The sequence below is a fragment of the Mustela nigripes genome, chromosome 1 (genome assembly GCF_022355385.1).
Source record: "Mustela nigripes isolate SB6536 chromosome 1, MUSNIG.SB6536, whole genome shotgun sequence".
NCBI classification, from domain to species: domain Eukaryota; kingdom Metazoa; phylum Chordata; class Mammalia; order Carnivora; family Mustelidae; genus Mustela; species Mustela nigripes.
In genome coordinates, this window is record NC_081557.1 from 168,591,885 (window position 1) to 168,608,561 (window position 16,677).

Below are 16,677 nucleotides of genomic sequence, written 5' to 3' on the forward strand. Positions count from 1 at the left end.
TCTTTAATAAATACAATTTGATCATAATGGGATAATGAGAAAATGTGCATGCTCTCATATTTTGGTAACATGAAAAATCATGGAAAGAACAAAGGGGTGAAAATTGCAAATTCTTGCAAAAACATCTAGTTTCAAAAAAATCTAGCAGCATAATCTATTGTTTTACATATATAAGAGAAAATTTGAAAAAGTTTTATCATTACAAGTTAGAGCCTATCCTATTAAATTGAAGATATCTAAAGCACAAACTCTCTCTCTCTCTCTCTCTCTCTCTATATATATATATATATATATATATTTATATATTAAATTTCCATATATATGGACATTTAATTTCATGGAAAATATTATAGTTGATATATTGATTAGTCAACTCATATTTATAAAACCAAGTATTTAGAAAGAATAAATAATGTTAAAAAACAAACTGAGGGTTGCTGGGGGGAGGGGGTTTGGGAGAAGGGGGTGGGATTATGGACATTGGGGAGGGTATGTGCTTTGGTGAGTGCTGTGAAGTGTGTAAACCAACCTGGTGATTCACAGACCTGTACCCCTGGGGATAAAAATATATGTTTATAAAAAATAAAAAATTATATTAAAAAAAAAACAAACCTGACTGGCAGAGATTTTCAAAACACATTTTTTTTTTTTTTTGGTCAATCAGCACTCAGTAAGTATATATTCTTATTCTTATGTATTAAGAACTCTGAGAGAGAAGAGTCCAAGATGACAGAGGAGTAAGAGAACTTAGTTTAGTCTGATCCTAGGAATTCAGCTAGATAGCTATCATTCTGAACACCTGCAAACTCAACTGGAGATTTAAGAAAAGAATTGCTGCAATTCTACAAATAGAAAAGCAACCCACTTTTTGCAAGGTAGGAGGTGCAGAGAAATGAATCTGAGGTGATATATAGAAAAATAAATTGTAAACTGGGGGAGAGAGCCTCCATAAGCTGACTCTCTGGAAAGTGATATAGTGATATAACAGTGGAGCACAAAATCAGAACGTTTAGAAGTCTACTCCAGTGAGGGACATCCTTGTGCCTGAACGGCTCTCAGGTGGCCAAGCAGGGTGGAATCGTAGGTGGGACAGTGTGGTCTCAGGACTGCCAGGGTCACAGAAAGAATGTGGGTGCCTGACAGCAGCAGAGTTCCCAGGCACTGGGGTGGGGAAGCTGTCTCCAATCAGCAAGTCTAGGAGTGGCCTTTCAGCTTGGTGTTGCCATAAACCAGGAACCGTGGCCTTGTCAGGTGACCATTCTCCTAGCAGGTGACCCCAAAATGGCAGAACCATGGGGTGACACCCTGCACTCCCCCAGGAGCAGCAGTGTGTATGTGTGCCACAGAAGTCTACAGGATTTGGAGGCTCTAAGTGGGATTGTGTGTCTGAGTTGGAAGCGCTTGGTCACAGGCTGGGTGAGCACAAAGTGTGGATGGAAACCAGGGAGACAGGAGTGATTGACTGCTTTTCCCTGAGGACTCACTGAGGAGTAGGGAGCATGACTTTTTATCCTGGGAATAGGCAGGTAGCCATTTTAATTCTTATCCTCTAAAGTGGGGTGTTAAGTCTTCAAGGAATAAAAGCCATATAGAGCAATCAGAGCTGCTTACTTAGCCTGAGCCCCTGGGAAGGGCAGTACAATTTTGCCCAGTCAAAGACACCAGAGAATCCGCATAACAGCCTCACTTGCCTGACCCAAAGATCAGCAAGAATATCCTACTAAGACTAAGTTTACTGGTCATACAGAACTACAAAACTCCAGAGTTGCAGGAAAATAGTATATAGAACTCATGTCTTTTTTTTTTTTTCTCATGATTCTTTAGTCTCAATTTTAATTTTTTTCTCTTTCCTTTTCAACCAATTTCTTATTTTATCAACTCTTTTTTTATGTCTTAATTTTTCATTTTTATAGTTATGTTATATCCTTTCATTGTATTTAATTTTATTTTTGTACATATATTTTTCTTCCTTTACAATCTTGGCAACTAGTTTTCTAACAAACAGACCAAATACGATCTAGTGCATTTCTCTGCTCTGTTCACCTGTTTGATTATATTCTCTCTCTCTCTTTTTAATTTTAATTTTTTTTTTTTAAGTTTTGGGTCTCTTCTGATTTTGTAGAGTATATTTCTCTGGGGACCTTGTTGTCATTTTAGTATTTTGTTCCCTTGTTCATCTATTCTCTGGACAGAATGACACGATGGAAACACTCACCTCAAAAAAGAGAACAAGAGGCAATACTGACTATTAGAGTTCTAATCACTATGGATAGGAGTAAGATGTCAGAACTAGAGCTTAGAATAATGATTATAAAGATACTAGTTGGGCTTGAAAAAGCATAGAAGACACCAGAGAATCCATTTCTGGAAAAGTCAAAAAACCTAAAATCTAATCAAGTTGAAATCACAAAGGCTATTAATGAGATGCAATAAAAAAATGGAGGCTCTACTTCCCTATAACCCTGCAATTGCACTACTGGGTATTTACCCCAAAGATACAGATGTAGTGAAGAGAAGGGCCATCTGTACCCCAATGTTCATAGCAGCAGGCCACAGTTGCCAAGCTGTGGAAAGAACCAAGATGCCCTTCAAACGGAAGAATGGATAAGGAAGATGTTGTCCTTATCATCTAAGGAATATTATGCCTCCATCAAAGGGATGAATACCCATCAACATGGATGGGACTGGAAGAGATTTTGCTGAGTGAAATAAGTCAAGCAGAGAGAATCAATTCTATGGTTTCACTTATTTGTGGAGCATAAGAAATAACACAGAGGACATGGTGAGATGGAGAGGAGAAGGGGGTTGGGGAAAATTGGTGGGGGAGGGCAACCATGAGAGACTATGGACTCTGAAAAACAATCTGAGGGATTTGAAGGGACGGGGGAGGGAGGTTGGGTGAGCCTGGTGTTGGGTATTATGGAGGGCACATATTGCATGGAACACTGGGTGTGGTACATAAACAATGAATTCTAGTACACTGAAAGGAAATAAAAAAAAAAGTTGACCATATAATTGTGGGTTTATTTCTGGGCTTTCTCTTCTGTTCTGTTGATCTATGTGCCTGTTTTTATGCTACTACCATACTCTTGATTATTATAGCTTTGTAATATGACATAAAGTCTGAAATTGTGAGACCTCCAGTTTTTATCTTTTCCAAGATCACTTTGGCTCTTTGGGGTCTTTTTTTGGTTCCATATAAATTTGGGGATTGTGTGTTCTAGTTCTGTGAGAAATGATGTTGATGTTTTGATAGGGATTGCATAATCTGTAGATTGCTTTTGGTGGTATAGACATTTTAACCATATTTGTTCTCAGATCACAATCCTGGGATCCTGGGATCCAGCCCCTCAGTGGGGAGCCTGCTTCTCCCTCTCTCTCTCTGTCACCCCCCCCCCCCCCGCTTGTGTGTACTCTCTTTCTCTCTCTGTCAAATAAGTAAATAAAATCTTAAACAAATTAAAAAAAAATACTTATCCCCTCCACCCAAATGCAGGCTCTAACTGCTAGGATAAATGAAGAAAGAATTGGTGATGTAGAAGACAAAATGATGGAGTAAAAGAAATTGAGAAAAAGAGAGATAAATACTACTGGGGAGATTATCTTTGACAGATAAGTGATACCATAAAGCAAAACAATATTAGAATTATAGGGGTCCCAAAACAAGAGGAAAGAGAGAGAGAGAGAAGCAGAAGGTATACTGGAGCCAATTGTAACTGAGAACTTCCATAATCTGGGGAAGGAAACAAACATTCAAGTCCAGGAGGCACAGAGAATCCCCCTCAAAATCAATAAAAATAGGTGAAAACCTCAACATATATAGTAAAGCTTGCAAATCTCAGGGACTAAGAAAATCCTGAAAGCAGCTTGGGACAAGAGGTCTATAACCTACAGGGGTAGAAACATCAGACTGGCAGAAGACCTATTCCCAGAGACCTGGTAGTCCAGAAAGCACTGCCATGGTATATTAGGGGTGTTAACTGAGAAAAATATGTAGCCCAGAATGCTTTATCCAGTATGGCTGTCATTCAAAATAGAAGGAGAGATAAAGGACAAACATAAACCAAAAGAATTTGTGGTCACTAAACCAGACTTGAAAGAAATATTAAAGGGGATCCTTTATGCAAAGAGAGCCCAAAAGTAACACAGACAAGAAAGGAACAGAGACAATATACAGAAGCAGTAACTTTACAGGCAATACAATGGCATAATTTATATCTTTCAATAGTTACTCTGAATGTAAATGTACTATATGTTCCAATCAAAAGACACAGGTATCAGATTTGATAAAAAAGCAAGACCCATTGAAATGCTATCTGTAAGAGACTCATTTTAGACCCAAACACATATTCAGATTGAAAGTCAGGGGGAGGAAAATAATATGCTAATGAACATCAATAAAAAAATTTGGGGTAGCAATCCTTATCTCAGACAAATTAGATTTGAAACCAAAGACTGTAATAAGAGATGAGGAAGGACACAATATCATAATTAAAGGGTTTATCCAACAAGAAAATCTAATAATTGTAAATCTTTATGCACCGAAGTTGGGAACAGCCAATTATATAAACCAATTAATAACAAAATTAAAGAAACACATTGATAATACAGTAATAGTAGGGGACTTTAACACTACACCCACTGCAATGGACAGATCATCTAAGAAGAAGATCAACAAGGAAACAAGGGCTTTGGATAACACACTAGACTAAATGAACTTCACAGATATATTCAGACATTCTATCCTAAAACAACAGAATACACATTCTTCTCAAGTGTACATGGAACATGATCCAGAATAAATCACATATTAACTCACAAATCAGGTCTCATCTGGTACCAAAAGACTGGGATCATTCTTTACATATTTTCAGACCACAATGCTTTGAAACTGGAACTCATTCACAAGAGAAAATTTGGAAAGAACTCAAATCCATGGAGGTTAAAGAGCATCCATCCCACTAAAGAATGAAAGGGTCAACCAGGAAGTTAAAGAAGAATTTTTAAAAAGTCATGGAAAGAAATGAAAATGAAAAAACAACTGTTCAAAATCTTTGGGATGCAGCAAAGGTGGTCCTAAGAGGAAAGTATATAGTAATACAAGCCTTTTTCAAGAACCAAGAAAGGGCTCAAATATACATCCTAACCTTACACCTAAAGGAGCTGGAGAAAAACAGCCAATAAAGCCTAAACCCAGCAGAAGAAGAGACATAATAAAGATCAGAACAGAAATAAACGAGATAGAAACTAAAAGAACAGTAGAACAGATCAACAAAACTAGGAGTTGGTTCTTTGATGAAAGAATTAATAAGTTTGATAAAACCCTGGCCAGACTTATCAAAAAGAAAAGAGAAAGGACCCAAATTAATAAAATCATGTGAAAGAGGAGAGATTTCTTCTTCCAAGAAATACAAGCAATTATATGAACATATTATGAGGAAGTATATGCCAACAAATTAGGCAATCTGGAAGAAATGGATACATTCCTAGCAACATATAAACTACCAAAAGTGAAACAGAAAACAAAGAAACAAACAAACAAACAAACCCAGAAAACCTGAACAAACCCATAACCAATAAGGAAACCTAAGCAGTAATTAAAAATCTCCTAATGAGAGTCCAGGGCCTGATGGCTTCCCAGAGGAATCACATATTCTTCTGAAGCTGTTTCAAAAAAACAGAAATGAAAGGAAACTTCCTCTTTCTACGAGGCCAGCATTTCCTTGATCCCCAAATCAGACAAAACACCACCCAAAAGGAGGATAACAAACCAATATCCCTGATGAATATGGATGCTAAAATTCTCACCAAGACACTAATCAATAGGATCCAACATTACATTAAAAGGATTATTTACCAAGACCAACTGGGGTTTATTCCTGGGCTGTGAGGATGTTCAACATCTGTGAATTAATCAATGGGATACACTACATTGAGAAAAGAAAAGACAAGAACTATATAATCATCTCAACAGATATAGAAAAAGCATTTGTTGTGGCCCCTGGGTGGTTCAGTTGCTTAGGTGGCTGCCTTCAGCTTGAGTTGTGAACCCTGGGTCCTGGGATTGAGCCCCATGTTGATCTTTCTGCTCAGTGGAGAGCCTGTTTTTCCCTCTCCCTCTGCTTGCCACTCTGCCTACTTGTGCTATATACCTCTCTGTCAAATAAATAAATCAAGTCTCTCACAGAGCTAGAACAAACAATCCTTAAATTTGTATGGAACCAGAAAAGACCCCAAATAGCCAAAGCAATCTTGAAAAAGAAAACCAAAGCTGGTGGCATCATCATTCTGGACTTCAAGCTCTGCTACAAAGCTGTAATCATCAAGACAGTATGGTACTGGCACAAAAATAGACACAAAGATCAATGGAACAGAACAGAGAACATAGAAATGGGCCCTCAATTCTATGATCAACTAGCAGGAAAGATAGTTTGACAAAGCAAGAAAGAATACCCAATGGAAAAAGTCTGTTCAACAAATGGTATTTGGAAAATTGGGCAGTCATGCACAGAAGAATGAAACTGGACCATTTCCCTACACCATACACAAAAATAGACTCAAAGTGGATGAAATACCTCAATGTGAGACAGGAATCCATCAAAATCCTAAAGAACACAGGCAACAAACTCTGTAACCTTGCCCACAGCAACTTCTTGCTAGACATGTTTCCAAAGATAAGGGCAACAAAGGCAAAAAATGAACTATTGGGACTTCAGCAAGATAAAAAGCTTTTGCACAGCAAAAGAAACAGTCGATAAAACCAAAAGACAACCAACAAAATAGGAGAAGATATTTGCAAATGACACATCAGATAAAGGTCTACAATCTGAGAAACAAACTGGGGGGGGGGGGTGGGGTGAACATGGTGGTGGGTATTATGGAGGGCATGTATTGCATGGAGCACTGAGTGTGGTGCATAAACAAAGAATTTTGGAACACTAAAAAAAAATTTAATAAATTAAAAAAAAAAAAAGAACTTATCAAACTCAACACCCAAAGAACAAGTAATCCAATCAAGAAATGGGCGAAAGACATGAACAAATATTTTTTCATAGAAGACATGAAAAAAATGCTCAACATTAGTCGGCATTAGGGAAATACAAATCAAAACCACAATGAAATGCCATCTCACACCTGTCAGAATGGCTAAAGTTAACAAGTCAGGAAATGACAGATATTGACAAGCATGCAGAGAAAGGGGACCCCTCTCACACTGTTGGTAGGAATGCAAGCTGGTACAGCCACTCTGGAAAACAATATTGAGGTTCCTCAAAAAGTTGAAAATAGAGGTACCCTATGACCCAGCAATTGCACTACTGGGTATTTACCTCAAAGATACAAATGTCTGATCTGAAGGGGCACCTGTACCCCAATGTTTATAGCAGCAATGTCCACAATAGCCAAACTATGGAAAGAGCTCAGATGACCATTGACAGATGAATGGATAAAGAAGTTGTGGTATATATAGAGAATGGAATACTACTCAGCTATCAAAAAATGAAATCTTGCCATTTGCAGTAACACAGATGGAACTAGAGAGATTTCTGCTAAGTGAAATAAGTAAATCAGCAAAAGACAGTTAGTATATGCTCTCACTTATATGTGGAATTTAAGAAACAAAACAGGATCAATGGGGTAGGGAGGGAAAAATAAGACATAATCAGAGAGGGGAATGGAGAGTTGGAATAACTGGATGGTGGGCATTACGGAGGGCATGTGATGTAATGAGTACTGGGTATTATACGAAACTAATGAATCACTGAACTCTACCTCTTAAACTAATAAAATACTGTGTTAATTAATTTAAATTAAAAAATTGAGAGACAAAAAATGATAAAATAAGTGTAAGAAAAGATGTCTTTATTTATTTATTTGAGAGGGACAGAGAAAGAATGAGCACAGGAGCAGGAGAGGGGCAGAGGGAGCAGCAGACTCCACCTGCTCCTCTCCCCTAGCAGGGAACCTAACTTGGGTCTTGATCCCAGGACCCTGAGACAAAATGTGAAGCTTGCTACCTGAGGGAATATATCAAACAATATTCTTAACTGTAAAACTAAATAGACATAAAGGTTTTCTAAAGTTGCATAAATATAATCATATATTAGAAAATAGTTAAAAAGACATAAGTGATAACATTATTATGAGCAAAAATTATGCTACACTACATTTTTAACAACTGTCTGCCTTCAGAGTTTATAAATTAAATCTGTAGATACTTACCAAATCTGTTTTTGGAGGATCTGGACACTCAGTGGAGAAAAAAGGTGTCGAACTTCTGACTCCACTGCTATCAGGAACTGGCTTTGGAGGTTGAGCATGCTGTCTGTAAGTAGCACTTTTAGGAGTCCAGCAGAATAGGTTGATTGATTCCCGTACACAGCGTTCAATGTCAATTTCTAGATAGGGATTTTTTTTTTTAAAAAGCAAACCTTTAGAATTTGAATTGGTATGTTCATTAAAAAACACAATCTCCTAAATGCATGTATCCAATATGGCTAAAATGATAACCAATTACAAAAGATGTCAGTGAAAATATAGTACAGATATTAATCAGCATATATGATTATAATGGTGGGAGTATTTTATGTTATTATATACCTTCAGATATATATACATTTACATATGTGAATATATACATATATTTTTATGTGTATTTTGTTATCATCTACATATATATACATATATACATATACACAGTAGACATGTTTGGATTGTTCAGTATATCATTATTTAAACATCATGGAATATAACACATCTTATTTAAGAATCTGCCTCATTTACTCTGATAGTAGTCTATTTTTTCAAAGTAGAATAGATATTGGGGAATTCACTTTAGAAAAATTCCAATTAATATGGTTAAGACAAAAATTTGAAGCTAAAGTGAGAAAACCCATTTAAAACAAAGTTGATCCATTTAACACTGTTAATTTCCAAAGGAAGAATTTCAGACCACAGGTTTTGCATCTGCAGGGCTTAACTCAGTCTGACAAATCTGTCACCCAGTAAAAGCTTGGTCAAGTCAATGACCCAGATCACAGGTTGTAGTTCAGTCGTTAAATCACTAGCAATAGAAAAGCCAGTTGTATCTGCTTCCAAAACACCCTACCAATACCATAAAAGGTTTACAGTGAATCTTGAGAATTTACTGGCATCACCTCAATTTTACCCTGATGATCAGTACTGGCAGATACCCCATTCTCATTCACTTGACTCATGTCACCTATCCATCTCAAAATCCTTCCAAAGTCCTTTATCATAACCAAAATATTATGCAAAAAGTATTTTGTAAACTACATCAAAATAGCAATTATTCTTAAAAAGTCATCTGTTATCTTAAGGCACTACTTTTTTTTATTTTGCATTATAATTTTGATTAATGCATTATGAATAAATCATGTACCCTAGATTATGGTTTCTTGGGTTTGATTCCAAGCTCCATGAAGAACTTTGTGATTCTGAAAAAAATAACTTCTCTAAATCCTGATTTATCCTCATACATTACTATCGTATCTCTCAGAAAGAGCGAACTATTTCCAAAATAATAAAATACATCTCATATTTCATTTGGGCCAGAATAGGTGGAAAATACATCTCTCCTGAAGACTTCTGTTCTTTTGCTCTAATGCTTCCAAGATCTAGTGAACAGCTGTTGTCCTGGCACTTCTCTTTATTAGCATCCAATTCCCTTTGGCTCTCCCCTGTATTTGATCCCTAATTTGAGAGACAAGACATTATTTACTCCTTGATTTACTCCATCACTTTGGTGATTTACTCAATCACATTTTCCAGCAGCTTCTATGAAAGCATGTGCAGAAACCAAATTATTTTGAAATCTCCTTGTCTTTTAAAATATTTATTCTGCCTTTGACTAAGAGTCAGAGTAGGCATAGCATTCTAGGGTTGAATTCTTTCAGTTTAGAGTTAGGCAAAAATAGTACTTCATTGTCTTCTGAGAAGGCTGATATGATTCTCAGTTGAAATCATTTGTATGTGATTTTCCTATTTTCTGTAAGCTTTTAGGATCCCCGATGTTATAAAATTTCATAATGATATATGTAAATATGTTACTTCATTATGCAAGGTATTTGGTAGTCCTTTTGTAATCCTCCACCTAACAAAGTTCTTGCTTGATGTCTGCAGTAATTTGTTTTTTTCCTCTTCTCTCTTATTAAAAAAAAAAATTCTGAACATCCTGAATTTATTTTCTAATAATTTTGCATTTTCTTTACTTTTCATCTGTATTTTTGTTTTACTTTCTGAGATTTTTCCTAAACTTTATCATCTAACTCTTATTAGAAAGCTCACTGCATTTCCAGTCAATTCCAGTAAATCTTTTTTGTTCTTTGTTACTTAAAAAAAAAAAATCTGATTTGTCACAGTTGCAATAACTTCTCATAATTGTCTTTCTGAGGATATTCCTGTATTCAGCTTGTGTTTGTCTGTGTTTTAGTTGGGGAGATTTTCTTTAGAGGTTTGGTGATCTATGATTCTACCTATTTAAAATAACAGCACTAAAAGTTAGATTGGAAGTATTGTATATGTGGCAGGTCTTAGCGACAGGTAGATCCACTACTGGGTATCTTCAGGACATGGTCATTTGTTAGAAGGCTGCTAAGTAAGGAATTTCTCCTCCTGGGGACGTTCTCCCTCTCCAGAGAATAATTTTCTGTCTAAACTAATCTTTGCCAGCATTGGCCCCAGAGAGTTCCAGGGGTTCTAACTACATACATCCCCTCACTTTTGCTCTCTGCTCTATGCTGTTAACTCTGAATTTCAAGATACTTCAGTTCTATTATTCCAAAGAATACCCCTCCAAATTTACTGTTGTTATGGTCTTTTTTTTTTTTTTGTAAAATTTGCAAAAGTAAAGATATTTGAGCCACAAACAGTGGAGATTTCTGTCTTTATACCAATCTTCCTTCTACTATACTTCATCTTATGTTAGGCAATGTTATAGTGGCTGGGGACACTTTGAGATATAACTAGGAATAAACTTTAGGAATAGACAATTAGTTTGGCTTAATGGGATGTATTTTTTGTGATTTGAAGTCACTCCAGGATATTGATAAAAGATTTTCTCCTTGAAGAAACTTTAGCCAGGTTCCTTTAAGCCCTTTCTTGGCTATGCCTCAACTTTGGCTTATAAACCCTTGAATGAAATGCTAGGAAAGTCTTTAATGGTTCAAGGCCACATCCCTAGGATGACTGTACCTCCCACCCCCAATCCTTAAAGTACCTGCCTGAGAAAAGTCAGGTTGCCAATATAATTTATTGTTTGTTCCAGTCAACATCTGAAGATAGGGTCTCTGTCTCCCAGTCTCTGTGGGAAGGTAAAACCTAACTCCAGTAAGTGCCAGTTAGCAATCCTAGATGGGTTTCACATGGACCAAAGTCCTCCTTCTTACTTTTTTTAATTTTTCATTTTCCTGCATCTTTTAAGCCCCTCCTCACCCCAGTCCCCACCTCTTCCCTCATTCTCCCATTAAAATGCCCAGTTACCATTGTACAAATTGTTCATGTTGGACTCTTCTTTATTGTAACAGTATATTTATTACTGATTAGAACCTGTCCTTACCACTTTAACTAGTATTTGGCTTTGTTTATGTTTGACAGTACAGTAAAGTTATTGCTCTAGAAATGACTTCCTGAAATATTCCCATCACCCACTATATATGTGCAGAGATTATAATGCAATACGATATGTCCTAGCACCAGAAGTTATGCGTAGGAGAAAGAGCTGAAATAAACACAGCAAAAAATGGGACTTAAAAATTCTTCCAAACTTTATTTTATTATTATTTTTTAAAATATTTTATTTATTTATTTGGCAGACAGAGATCACAAGTAGGTGAAGAGGCAGGCAGAGAGAGAGGAGGAAGCAGGCTCCCCGCTGAGCAGAGAGCCTGATGCGGGGCTCGATCCCAGGACATTGGGATCATGACCTGAGCCGAAGGCAGAGGCTTTAATCCACTGAGCCACCCAGGCGCCCCGAATTCTTCCAAACTTTAGACATGTAAAGTTGTAAGTAGAGAATCTGGTTCTCACTGATGTCTGATCAAAAAGAAATACTCTCCTTCTAGGAATATACTTGATAATGTTTTAAGTTAGTTATAAGTACATCATTAACTTTTTTTCTCACATGATAGGAATTTCACAAAATAGCATTTTTGTATTTGTAGGAAAGAAATCTGTAGCACCATGACAGGAGCGTATTACCTGTGTTAAGTCATATGGGATATGTATTCCCACTATCAATAATAAAAAAAAAATTCAACTAACAATGCCAATAGAAAAACTATGATCTATTTTTTGTATAGAAAATTTGTACAGGGGTGCCTGGGTGGCTCAGTCATTAAGTGTCTGCCTTTGGCTTAGGGCGTGATCCTGGGGTCCCAGGATTGAGCCCCGCATTAGGCTCCCTGCTCCGCAGAAAGCCTGCTTCTCCCTCTTCCACTCACACTGCTTATGTTCCCTCTCTTGCGGTGTCTCTCTCTGTCAAATAAATAAAATCTTTAAAAAAATGTGCAATTATTGTCATATGAACAGATCATCATTGAGTATGTAGCAAAAAAGAAGGAAAACTATAGATATATCTGACACTTAAAATTAAAATAGTATATCATTTTTGTTTTGGAATTTGTTATGATCTCCTTACTCATTCTCAATATTGTATTAAAGGTATAATTTTGTAATGTAATTTAATCTTCTTAGAGAGGGCCACTTTACATTGCTTAGGCTTCAGGCCCACAAAACCTGGATCTTCCCCTATCTTTCAGTCTTCTACTAGATGGCAAAGGAATAGATAGACACATGACTAGCAAGGTTGGTGCAGAGATCTCCAGGGGTGGGAGAAATGAAACTACTCCTTATGGATACATTGAACTTATTCTTCTGGGTTTTTTGTTTTCTTTTCTTTTGTTTTTTTGCCTCATTTTCATTCACTTTCAATTCCTGGGACTTTCTTATGCTCTGCATCAAGAACTGGCTTGCTTCTTCCTAGTATTCTCCTTTACAGAAAGGTTTCAATTGTCTTTGCTTTTTATGAAGTAAGTTACTAGTGATATAACTGTCTTCTCAATTTTTGTTGTTTCTTGTCTACTTATGCTCTCTTACATTCTTTGTTCTTAGAATTATATTTTTTTCTTTCCCTTACTGTTTCTCTTTAATGATGTTTCAGAAGGGATTAGAGATAGACATATGTGTATAATCTATCATTCTTTTCTTTTTTTTTAAGATTTTATTTGTTTATTTGATAGACAGAGATTACAAGTAGACAGAGAGGCAGGCAGAGAGAGAGGAGGAAGCAGGCTCCCCGCTGAGCGGAGAGCCCGATGCGGGACTTGATCCCAGGACCCTGGGATCATGACCTGAGCCGAAGGCAGCGGCTTAACCCACTGAGCCACCCAGGCGCCCTAATCTATCATTCTTAATTGGAAAGTTTTCAAACTTCAAAGCCTCTGGTTTATAAAGGGTAGGAATGAATTAGGGAGATGAGCATAGTAGGCTTAAAGCCTAGCTCTATTGGTCCAGCTATTGGTCTAGTGGCATTTAAGGTATTTACTGGAAAGTGGTATAATAATGGCATACTGGAAAGAGCATTAACCTAGGAGGCAGAATGATCTGGGTTTAAATTTCAATTCAATCATTTCCAAGTTATTGGCCAATCTCATTTTTCTGCCTCTTTTTGCTCAATCATAAAATAGGGATAATATTACTTAAATCCTGGGAGCATTGTGAGTTATAAATAATATTATTTCAGCACATGGAGGGAATTCAGAGATATTACAAACTTCCAGATATATAAAATGCACGAAAAATCTTGGCACTTCCCCTGAAAATTTAAAAAGCATTAGCCTTAGATTCCAGTCAGTGTGCCTTCTTGTTTTAAACCCAGTTGAAATATAGGCTACATTTCTGTTTTGCCCTTGGTAGATTTCCATTCAGAAAGAGATTGCCTTTTAAATAATATTCTTTAGCACCTTTCAAAATGCCAAAACTTGGAATGTTATTTAGTGATGAAAAGTAATGGGCTATCAAGCCATAACAGACATAGAGGAAAAAGTCTGAAAAGCCTACATACTCTATGATTCCAACTAGTCCAACTATATGACATTCTGGAAACGGCAAAGCTATCAAGACAGTTAAAAATAAAATCACTGATTTCCAGGGTGAGGAGATTGGGAAAAGGACTGTATAGTTGTAGCACAGCAGATTTTTTAGAGTGGTGAAATTGTTCTATATAATACTACAGTGGTAAATACATAACATCACTCACTTGTCAAAACCCACAGAACTGCTCAAAACAAAGAGTGAACCTTAATGTAAACTTAGTTAATGGACCTAGTTAATAATAATATATCAATACTGATTCAGCAATTGTATCAAATGTGACACATTAAGGCAAGATGTCAAAAATAGGGTAAATTATGAGCAAAGAAGTGGAAAAATATGTGAATGCTGTACTATCTGTTCTTTTTTTTTCTGTAAATTTAAAACAGTCCCTTCAAAGTCTGTTAACTAAAAATCCAAAGAGCAGTGACAGAAGTGACATCAGTAAACATAGCATAGTGATAATTCTAAGGGCATTTCTTCTCCATGGAGGTTTTTTTTTTTTTTTTTTTTTTTTTTTTTAAAAGAACCAATATGGCTTCTGAGTAAATTAGTCCCTTAGGCCTCTGATTCAGGTCATGATCTCATGGGTTGTGGGATCCAGCCCCAGTTCTCTGTGCTCAGCAGGGATACTGCTTGAAGATTCTCTCCCTCTGCCCCTCTCCCCACTCACCAGCCCCCAACATGCCCTCTCTCAAATAAATAAATAAATCTTTTAAAAAGTTAAAATATGAGAAAGAACTAATGAAAGAAGTTAAAAATGTGTAATCACGTCATCTCTGTATTATATTTATTTCTTGACTACAGTAAAGATTTGTGACTTTTCCTCCACATGCAAAACAAACTCTGGTGCAAAAACCATTAAGAAAAATCCCCTCGCATATTACTGGACATAAAACAGAAACTGGATTTGTAAGAGTTAAAGTATTAGTAATTTTTTCCTAATCCTGCAAGAGGAGCCATTGAAACTATTTCGGAATATATTGATTCACACAGGATATTTAACATATTGGGCAATTTAAACCATTTCTCTCTCCACTCTGAAATCCTCATCTGTAGTTAACAACAGTATGGTTATTATTTCATCCCAACCTGTGTTTGAGATAAATGCTCACAATTGTCTCTGTGAGGCAGCTAGAAAATTAAGTAGCCAGGAAAACTGCTAAGGATAGGAAATAAATAATATTTTATATCCAAACCACTACTGTAAAACATGGCTTGCTTAAATAAGAGCAGATAAATTGTAGAGATAATGTTTCATATTTAAAATGAGTTAAAAATTTTATGAAGTTGAGTTTTTATTTGCTATTCTCTGAGAAAGGACTAACATGTAGGAAAAAAAAAAAAAAAGGAACTGCCAGTAGTTTATCTAACAACAGGTTTTTAATCTAACACCAGGTACTGTCATTACTGTAGTTAAAAATAAGCTTCCTAAAGTTAGAAGTAAACTTCTGAAGACTTTAGATTGGACCATTTGAAATTGCTGATATGGAAACCTACATTGTAAACAGGTAACATATTCCCCTGTAATAGTAAGAAGTACTAGATTTGGACTCCAAATGCCAGTTACTAATTTATATGATAATGAGCATTGCATAACATCACCATGCCTTACTTGTTTCAAGAGCAAAATGGAGATAATAAGAAAATCTACTTAACATACCTGTGATATATATACAAGATAAAACATTTTTAAAACTTTGTAAACCCTAAATGATTCACTGCCATTATCAGATTATTTACATTGTCCAAATTTTCTATTCACAATTTTGCTCCATAAATTAAGCTTACTATAGGAGAATTAAGAATGTACAAAGAGGTTTTGGTTTAAATAATGTTTCTCTGGGCCATTGTGTCCATAAAGACCACCCTGCTGTTTGTTTAGTTGAACCAAACTAAAACTGAATTCTTACTATGTACAAAGTATGGTATTAAGTTCTGAGGCATCATAAAGATGAGTAATTTCTGAAAGTTTTGGAGAAGTGGCCCAGTCAGGGTGAGAGTTTCCATTGAACACCTTGAGTATTCATTCAGTTAAGGACCTTGACATGTCACATTCTTGGACTAAATAAAAGGTAAAAAGACCTGCCTTAATAAATAAAAATAATTAATATAGGCAAAAGGACCTACCAGTTATTTAACTGTCTAGCAAAACAAAACTCAACACTCTTTAAAGGAAGATAATAAAATCCAGACTCTTTTCAATGTATCTTCATCAATATCCACTGTATAATAAATAACCACATATGCAAAGCAGAAAATTGTGACCTATAATCAAGAGAAACAGAAGTTCAAGTAAATAGACCTATAAGATGATCCAGAATTAGAATTGTTAGATAAGATTTTAAGGAATTACTATAAATATATTCAATGACTTAAAAGAAAATACTCTAAAGTGAATGGACAGAGAAATGCAAACAATAAAAAAGCCTGAAATATTAGAACAGAAAAACTCATTAGGTGAAGTGGAAATTTACTGAAAGTTCTTAAAAGCAGAATAAATAAAAAGAACTATATTGGCAAAAAAACCCCCCAAAAAAACAACAACAAAAAAACCCCCCAAAAACC

The 16,677-nt window shown here is 35.9% G+C and overlaps 1 protein-coding gene across 2 annotated transcripts in view; it reads right to left on the reverse strand.

The window, feature by feature from the left end:
- The window catches only part of TBCK (TBC1 domain containing kinase), a 211,109-nt gene that overhangs the window by 56,557 nt on the left and 137,875 nt on the right, over positions 1-16,677 (reverse strand). For both annotated transcript variants that reach the window (XM_059376957.1, XM_059376946.1), the window contains exon 23: positions 8,221-8,396. In XM_059376957.1, the coding sequence (XP_059232940.1) occupies positions 8,221-8,396 (176 nt within the window). The remainder of the gene's footprint in view (positions 1-8,220; positions 8,397-16,677) is intronic.